Consider the following 8,426-nt stretch of genomic DNA (forward strand, 5'->3'; position numbering starts at 1 on the left):
AAACTGTGGGAGGTTTTCCAAATGTGCGGGATGCGGCAATTTTGTTCTTTGCAGTCGAACCGGCGGCCATAAATCTTTACTTCGGATTCGTGTCGGTAGCAATTCACACATCGTTCACTTTGCGCTCCACCTTGGTGTGATGAAAAACACGGCCTGGGGTACTGAAGGCGTTTTCCCGTCACCATTCACTACGCTGGGGTTGCCTTTTCCGAGCCGATTCCTTGGCGCCAATTGATCGTTTTACAACGGCACTTTCTAAACCGGCAAAGGCGTGTATTGCCCTCATGTTAATGTTCTTTTTCTATCTTGTTTCATTTTTTTCTATTGCAGGTGGACATTCCATAGCGAGGGGTGGTTTTTTTAGTTTAGTTCTGTTTTTTGTTCGCATCATCCGCAACACCATCATCGGGAGCATCGTCATTAGCTACAACATAGCAGACTAGCACGTTGGATGGTAGCACGTGCTTCGTCGACCGTTAACGTAACGCTAGTAACGCTCGTGCTCGGTTAGTAGTAACGCCCGGATGTCAGAGCGCGTTGCACGCGCGGGAAGCACCAGAAAAAGGATAAACCATGTCTTCGAAACCGGCGACACCGCTCGAGCAGCGCCGTGCGTATCCTGGCGAGAGTGAAACGACCAGGATCCCAATGCTCTCGCCGCAGCCATTCCGCCGGTCGTACTCATTGCGTATGCGCACCAGCCGGAGCTTCCATGACTACCAACATTATCGAACGGAGTGCTGCGATTGCGAGCAGCAGCACCAGCAGCAGCAGCTGGTCAACCATCCGAGCAATCTGGTCATGCAAAGTTCGGGTGTAAAGACAAAACCGTCGGCCGCCTCGTCGCCGCACGGTGCTGGCGGTAGTGCCAACAACATCGGCAGCAAATCGATTCCCCACGGCCATCAGCACAACCACCATCAGCAGCAGCAGCAGCAGCCATCGCAGCAACGTTCACCAATGGCGAATGCGAATCCTGCCACGGAGAACGTCATCGACGAGGTAGATTCATTCGCCGTCCAGTCGAGCACCGGAAAGGATGGCACCACCGGCGGTGCGCTTCCGAACGGAGTGCTAGTGCACGGTGGACACAGTGAGGGTTCGTGCGCCAACTGTCTGTCCCCAGTGCCGTGTAAAGCGAAAGGAGGCACGCCATCCCAGCACCAGAAGCAGCAACAGTATCAACATCAACAACCGCCCGGGATTCAGGTGTGCTGCGCCCACGGTGGAGCCTTACGGAAAACCAGCCTAACAAACCTGAGCCAGAAGCATGAGCGTGGAATGGTAAGTTCCCGTGTGTCCTACGTCCGTACTGCGGCGTTACGTAATTCTTCTAAGGGTCCTTGCCTTCGCCAGGGGTGACCTAGATGTGGCGCAATGTTTCACAGCGGTCGTGTTGATAGGTTTCAAAGTGTATTTTTGTTTTCAGAACGTTATATGCGTCCCTAGTGGTAACATTCGGTTAAAGTGTACTGAAATTTACAAGAGCACACAATCCAGGGAGACCTTTGAAAAACTACACCGTTAAACTGTGAAGGAATCTTTGAAGTGACAACAAACTATGGAATTGCATACAAATCAACTAAGTTGCACAAAGCTGTCAAAAATTCTGGAGAAATTTTAGGCTACTACGATCGATTCATACCAAACGAGGCAGATCGTTCCGCGGTGATGGTGAATCGACGATGTCGGCAGCGAGCTGGAAGGCTTGGGAGTGTTTAATTTTCAAGATGTTCACATTCTCCAATCAAATCCTTCTCTTTTCGAAAGGAATGGTTTGGTGCGATTGGTTTTACGAAGGGAAGGTATTTAGCTTTCTACACTGTTTCACTTTTACCACTATCCCTTTCTAACTGAAATATACTAGTACATGCAGCTAACTCTATGCTAAACTTAGCTAGTATTGCTCTCCAAATAACGAGGTATGAAATGTGTTTGCTTCGCATGTCTTTCGTTACTTACTGGTCGGTAAACTGTATGCAAATTACCATGCAGAGTAGCGTTTACTATTGGTTGGCAAGGGAGTCTGTTACTGCAGACCGCTGCAGTATATCCTTTGACATCGAACTACTCATCATTCATGAAACATTCATTCTCCGGCTCTGGGTTTTTGGTCCCATTTTGAGTATTTTTGACTGGAGATGTTACCATCGGACTGAGGCAATTAGGTTCAGGCCCATCACCTGTTAATATATAATAATAAGTGCTGAAATTTACCTTCGCCTAAGCGTTTGCGAAACAATCTGAAACAATTGATCCCCAAGCGCCACCGTCAATGATAAACAGTTTTCTCTTGCCATTAATGATCGTTGGCACGGGAAATATGTAAGGCTTGCGGCATGCCTCGCAGCGCCGGAGAGTGTGTTTAATTTCACGGACCGTGAAGCTGGGCGCATCGCTAATCATCGATAATCGTAAATCATCCCGCTGCGCTACTGGGCGCTGATTCAGCTGATCCCAGCATGATCGATGGATCGTGCCATGATGAGGTTTCTGTTGTCTTATCGTTATCGCCATGTACTCCACTGTACTCGTTTGCGCGTTCGGGCACCTTGCGGCTAGCGGTGGACTGGTTTTTCTGCATAACATGATCAGCTGATCTACATTTAACATATACAACATGGTTATGGGAGATGCTCCCCCTGCTAGACGGGGCCAACTTAAAATCGTTCTCCTTTGAGGTGCACGAGAAGGATGGAGCTACAGAAGGTATTAAAACTGCGCCCCACGCCTCTCTCCCTCTCTTTCTATCTCTTCAGCACTATTTGATCGTTGTTTGGATGTTTGATATTTGAAGATGAGTCTCACGGTGTGATCGGTTGGAAAGTGGAGACTGTTCAAGAAGAAAAAGAAGAAACCACATAGAAATTCACAAAGCAAGATGTTGTCCGTAATAGAGAGGCATGCGCTCGTGGGCGGGATTCCTTCGCCGATTGTGGGGAAATAGCCTTTTGGGGGGTGGGAAAAGAAAAAGATACCATTATCATGGTCATCATTATCTATCATCCTCATCAACAAACAACGCCCCTCAAGAAAAACAAAAAAACGACAGCGAACGAAAACTTTTGCTTTTCTTTTACCACTGGGAGTGCAAGAAAATCGATGGCTACGTAAAACAAAGCAAAGATGTGGCTCATTGCGCCGAACAAACGGTGCTGGCCATTCGAAATATCTGCGCCAACGGCTGCAGGTGCTTATCAGGTCCCACAACCGCGGCCATTCTCCGTCGGACATTCCGACCGATCGGACGGAAGTCTTTAGGCGTCTCGGTATTTGTACGCCTGCGTCGAGTTGTATCGGTGTTTAAAGTGCTAAGCCACCTAGGATCAGATAGAAGGAATCTTGCCAAACTGTGTTGAGTCGCCAAACGAATATCGCCCAGGTTTTCTTGGGAATTGGATCCCAAAATCAAGAATTTCGCAAGTCGTTTGTTCCGTATGACTGGTGGCGAGGCTTTGATGGAACGTTCTCTAATGGGGAAAAATATATTCTTCAATGACCATGCAGAAGTGTTGAAGCACCATGCTGCTGTGGCTATACCTCAAAAGTGACCGTTTCCAAGTTTCCTTCAAACGAACGTGCTGAAAAGTAGCAACCATACCAACTCAACAACCGCGCGAAACGAAGACCGAAACCTCGTTTCTTCCAAACCAGCCAAGTTGGCGTGGCGTTTTGCGGTGGTGTGCCGTTTGTCGGACAACACACAAGGCTACTACTGCAACTGCTCCTCTAAGCGCCAGCGAACTGTGAACGTGAGCTGAACTGTATCGCGCCGTGAGCCTCGGACTTGTTATTGTGGCGGTTAATAGGAGGTTTAAAACCGCGTATAACTTCGCGGCCTGCGTCTACAGTGAGCCCCGCTGTCCCCGGTAGTGGTGGGTGTCTTTTCGGAAGTTAGATCGCAATCGCCATGAAGACACCCGCAAGTCTCCGGATTGTGTGTGTTTTCTGATTTGAACGAGTTTTGTAATCCACGGTTACTGATCGGAAACGCGTAAGGTGTGCTGTATGTTTTAGGTAGTGGTCGTTTTTTTTTGCCGCGAACTACAAACACGATTCGGGTGGTCGGTTAGGCCTCAGCTGCTCGAGCGAATCTCTTCAGCTGCAGTATCAGTCGAAGTGAAACTTACGGAACAGCCAGTGGTGGTTTGCAGTTTGCGAACCGTGCGTCAATCGAACGCGTTTCGGTTGAGGCTGAGTTAGTACAAATCTGTATCATAGCAGTCGACGGAATACCTAGTCTTCCTCTTGTCGACTAGTTAATCTGTGAGGTTATAATATCGAAGTGAGGCGGTACTCGTTAAACTTCCCACTGGAGTGGAAGTTTCTAACTGAAGTACCAAAGCAAGGCTTGGGTTGGTACCCGCTAGGGGTACGGTGTTGGTCACTGCAGACTCGACGATATTTGTGGTGTTGCGAAGTCTTAGAAATACTTGCGCAAACCTTCTGAGATTGGTCGAGTTATTCAGATTATGGAAATAAGTGGTGACAATGATGGTAATAATGTGGCTACTAAGATCTTTCTTGACTCGCTGTTTAAAGGCCCTATAGTAATGTACTTTTTGTTGATTCTTTCCTGCACAGTCTTTGAATCTTACCAACTCTGGACACAGTAGCAGTAGTCAAAGAACGCCTAGAACACCGCTTACGCCCAACGGAGGACCCGGAGTCGGATTGCAACGCACCGGTGGAGTAGTAGGAGGACTGAGCCCGAAGACTCCGCCCGTCTCGCCGGAGTCGCCAGTCAACAGCTATCTGGATGACGATCTAGACTCGCTGCACAGCTACAGCTCGGTGGCGAGTGGTATGTCGTGCGATCATCCATACGTGGCCCGCAACGGAACCACGTTCAGTGGCCGCAAGATGAAGTACGTTGTGCACTGCTCGAGCCATGCAGGGCAAACTGGGGGCGACTATCTGACGCCAACGCAGCGTGCCCAGCGGCAGATCCGTCGGTTGAAGGAGCTCCTGTCGCAAGCACGCTGCGACCTGGAGCAACGGGACAGCGAAATTCTGCGGCTCACGAAGGAGGTGGTTGAGTTGCGACTGTTCAAGGCATCGCTCAGTTCGCCGGAGGAGCGTAGCAACTCGAGCGATGCGGTGACGGTGCGGGAGAACACGACGAATGACGTGAATACGCCCAGCTCGAGTCAGGACATTTCGCCGATCGTTGATCAGATCGACGAGGGTGTGGTGAAGGCGAGCCCGAGGCACCACCACAGCCATCACATGCAGGCCGGCATCCACCAGGTGCAGTTCATCGACAAGCTGTCGACGTCGGAGATGCAGAGCTCGTTCGCCGACTCGGGCCACTTCGAGGACATTACGACGTCGTCGATACACTCGAAGGACTCGTACGTGCACACGCAGGACCGTGCGTGTGGCAGCGACGAGGACATGGACGCGGAGAAGAAGCGCCTGATTGCGCTGTACGAGGAGCGCATCGAGGAGCTGATCAAGCAGCACCAGACGGATGAACAGCAGTTGCGCACTTCCAACAACGACCGGTTCGAGGTGTTGCTCCAGAAGCTAGCCGAGTCCAACACGCGCTACTGTGATCTGGTGCCGGACTACGAGCAGGTATTATGGTGGCTTTAAGAAGCTCATAGGACACAAATCCCCCCTAACACACTGTCCTTAAATTCTCAACCGCAGGCGAAGGAACGCATCCGAGAGCTCGAAAAACAGTTGGAAACTCTGCAGGCGCAGCTGGCCGAGCAGGAGGACAAGGCGAACAAGATGTATCTGCACATGTACACCAAAGGCCAGGAGGCGGAACGGCAGGAGCAGGCGGATCGAGTCATCGACATGGCCCGTGCTTCCCCAAGCCGTGTCTCGGTCCCGGAACTGATGCAGCAGCTTCAGGTCACGCAGGACGAACTGGAAAACATTAAGGTGAGCGCTTTAGCTGGCGAAAACCGTCGTTTCCCCATCAGGGAACTACAGGGTGATTCCTCCTCCAGCTGTGAATGGTAGAGGCCTCGTGGAACAGATCAATATAATTACCGTAGATTCGGATGGAAAATTGAGACCGTCTAACTGTACAGCGTGTGAGAGTAAACCAGCGCACGGAATATGGGCGATGTCTGCCTTGCCTCTTCTTCGTTTACGATGCTCGGCTGCGACTCGGCTATGGTGGCTGCTTTGGTTGTCTTGTGTTGTGTGTGTGTATGCGTGTACCACATCGGTGTGTATGTGTTCCACCAACGTACAACAAGAAAACGAAACAATACGCACCCATTCGTTGTGGCTGTGTTGTGTGCTACTGTTTGTCGTTAACCAATAGATGGTATTGCGCCAGAGATTCCTTTCGAACCAGCTATACGATATCGAACAAGGAAAGTGAAAGGATGTTTGTGTGCCATCCCACAATGGGTCTTGATGTTTATTTTGATACGTACTGTTATCTTACGGTTTATTTTAATGGAGAACACGAATGTTGGCGTATCGTGGACCAATTTTTTTTATCTTTATCGAATTTAATAGGTCAAATTCTGAATTTGGGAAATGTATACCATATTCAAGGATGTAGAAACTAACGTCCTTATACTCATGATACTTCTTTGTGTTTTCCCTGGGGTGATTTGTAGATTTATTTCTACAAAAAATGTTGTTGGAACAATGAAAGCGAGGTTGATACTCTCTTTTTGAGCATTGATTTTTGTATGAAAAAATGATTTTGAAAAACTATTGTTCAAATATTAAAGTTCTAATCTCACTAAGGATAAATGATCACTGTTTATCCCGATCGAAAATACCCTGTCTGTTATTTTTAACGGTGGAAACGCGATCAGTTCAAGCTGGAATGGCACCGAATCACTGTTGCACTGTTTGCTTCTTGCTGTTTGCCTACCTTCCCCACTCTCTTCCTAAGCTCCATACCTCATTTCTTCATTACACCCTTTTCGAAGTACCAACACAACCGATAAAAAGGCAATCTAAAATTAATGCAACGGCCAACAAAATCCAAATCCCTTATTTCAATCTTGTTAGCATCTTGATATACTTATAGAAAAATCATTGAATCAATTCGGACTTTGCATATTTCTATTATTGCTATTGCTCGCGTTCTCTCTATATGTTGAACTGTTCAAAATCACTTATCATAACTCACTTCTCTCCCTTCCCCCCATGTTCCCATCTGTCGATCCACTTCTCTCGCAGGATACGAACTATCAGCAAGAAAACGGCGGTACGCAGGTTTTACTGAGCGCAAAAGAAGCGATCTCACTCTGGCTTCTCGGTGCCCGTAAGGTTTGTAAAAAGATTACAAAACAAAAAAAATTAGCAAAATCAGTAAATAACATTCATGCTGAACATTAGCGCCATTTTGGTTTTTTGTTTTTGATTTTCCTACCGCTGAGATTTTTCTATTCAATATTTTGCTTAACGTTTTTCTTTTCGATATTCTTAACTTCTTCACTCAACTAGACGTTCTGTACACTTACCGTAACGTTTATCTTTCTAAATTTTTGAATGTTTTATATACATATTTTAATTTATATTGTTGAGATCTTGAATACTTCGGGAGTGATCGATGATTCAAAACCAACGCATAGCTTAAACAAAATGCATGGGCCAAGAAAGTGTTTCCGTTCGTTCATGTTGTTCTTGTGAAGTAACTAAGCCAATATTTTATATCCGTTGCATGTTCAGTATAGTATTCTTATTATTACTATTCTAGTTCTTTCTTTACACAATTTATGCAATGCACATTTTCGCCTAACTACTCTATTATTCTAATATTGTGATGCTTACGTTATTCTTTCGCTTTATATTTTTATTTCGTAAAAATACTATATTTTTACATTTTATTCACAGAATATAATTTAATTAACTTTAATACTTATTTTTCTTCCCATTTATAGACCATGTACAAGCGTTTGATTGACGCACAGCAAACGAAAAATAAGGTCGATCCGGAAGTGACGCTGCAGTTTCTGAAGAGTGCGATCTACTACTTCCTGACGGACAAGGAAAACTCCCAGGGACACCTGAATGCGATCGAAAGTATTCTTGGTTTCTCCGACGCGGAGCGTTCGAATATCGACAAGGCACGAGCGTACAAGTAGAGAGGTCACTGGAGTAAAACACTTGCTATTAATAATAGGAAAACCCCTAGAAGAAAAATAGGTAAAGCATTAATATATGTTTTATCCACTTACACACAAGCTAGTAGAAACAACACGGATACACTTGTAGATAAGATTTTAACGTTCTATGAAAATGTTGAATGAATTTAAACGAAACATAATGCTCGATGTGAACTGAGAGACCGGGATAAACAACGAAAGGGCCTACGAGTAAGGGAATGCGATAGTGAATACAACTACAGATCAGTTATAATTAGATGAATAGACTATTTAGAAACAATCTTCATCCCTGGTACTTACGAAAATTATGCCGAATTTGGTAAAAAATGTGAT

General features: G+C 46.5%; 1 protein-coding gene across 1 annotated transcript; it reads left to right on the top strand.

Moving 5' to 3' along the window:
• The first annotated feature begins 573 nt into the window (after nt 1-573).
• Nucleotides 574-8,072, top strand: LOC131286242 (protein quick-to-court). Its single transcript, XM_058315175.1, has 6 exons — nt 574-1,178; nt 1,248-1,284; nt 4,585-5,580; nt 5,656-5,895; nt 7,165-7,254; nt 7,869-8,072. The coding sequence occupies exons 1-6, from the start codon at nt 574-576 to the stop codon at nt 8,070-8,072; spliced, it is 2,172 nt and encodes a 723-aa protein (XP_058171158.1).
• The last annotated feature ends 354 nt before the right edge of the window (nt 8,073-8,426 follow it).

This window comes from Anopheles ziemanni, chromosome 2 (genome assembly GCF_943734765.1).
Source record: "Anopheles ziemanni chromosome 2, idAnoZiCoDA_A2_x.2, whole genome shotgun sequence".
Taxonomy (NCBI): domain Eukaryota; kingdom Metazoa; phylum Arthropoda; class Insecta; order Diptera; family Culicidae; genus Anopheles; species Anopheles ziemanni.

Bases quoted from the DNA above. Each gene is read 5' to 3' on its own strand.
- LOC131286242 (XM_058315175.1), top strand. From the start codon at position 574: ATGTCTTCGAAACCGGCGACACCGCTCGAGCAGCGCCGTGCGTATCCT. The intron at 1,285-4,584 runs GTAAGTTCCCGT...TTTCCTGCACAG, and splicing joins AGAAGCATGAGCGTGGAATG to TCTTTGAATCTTACCAACTC. The intron at 5,896-7,164 runs GTGAGCGCTTTA...CTTCTCTCGCAG, and splicing joins ACGAACTGGAAAACATTAAG to GATACGAACTATCAGCAAGA.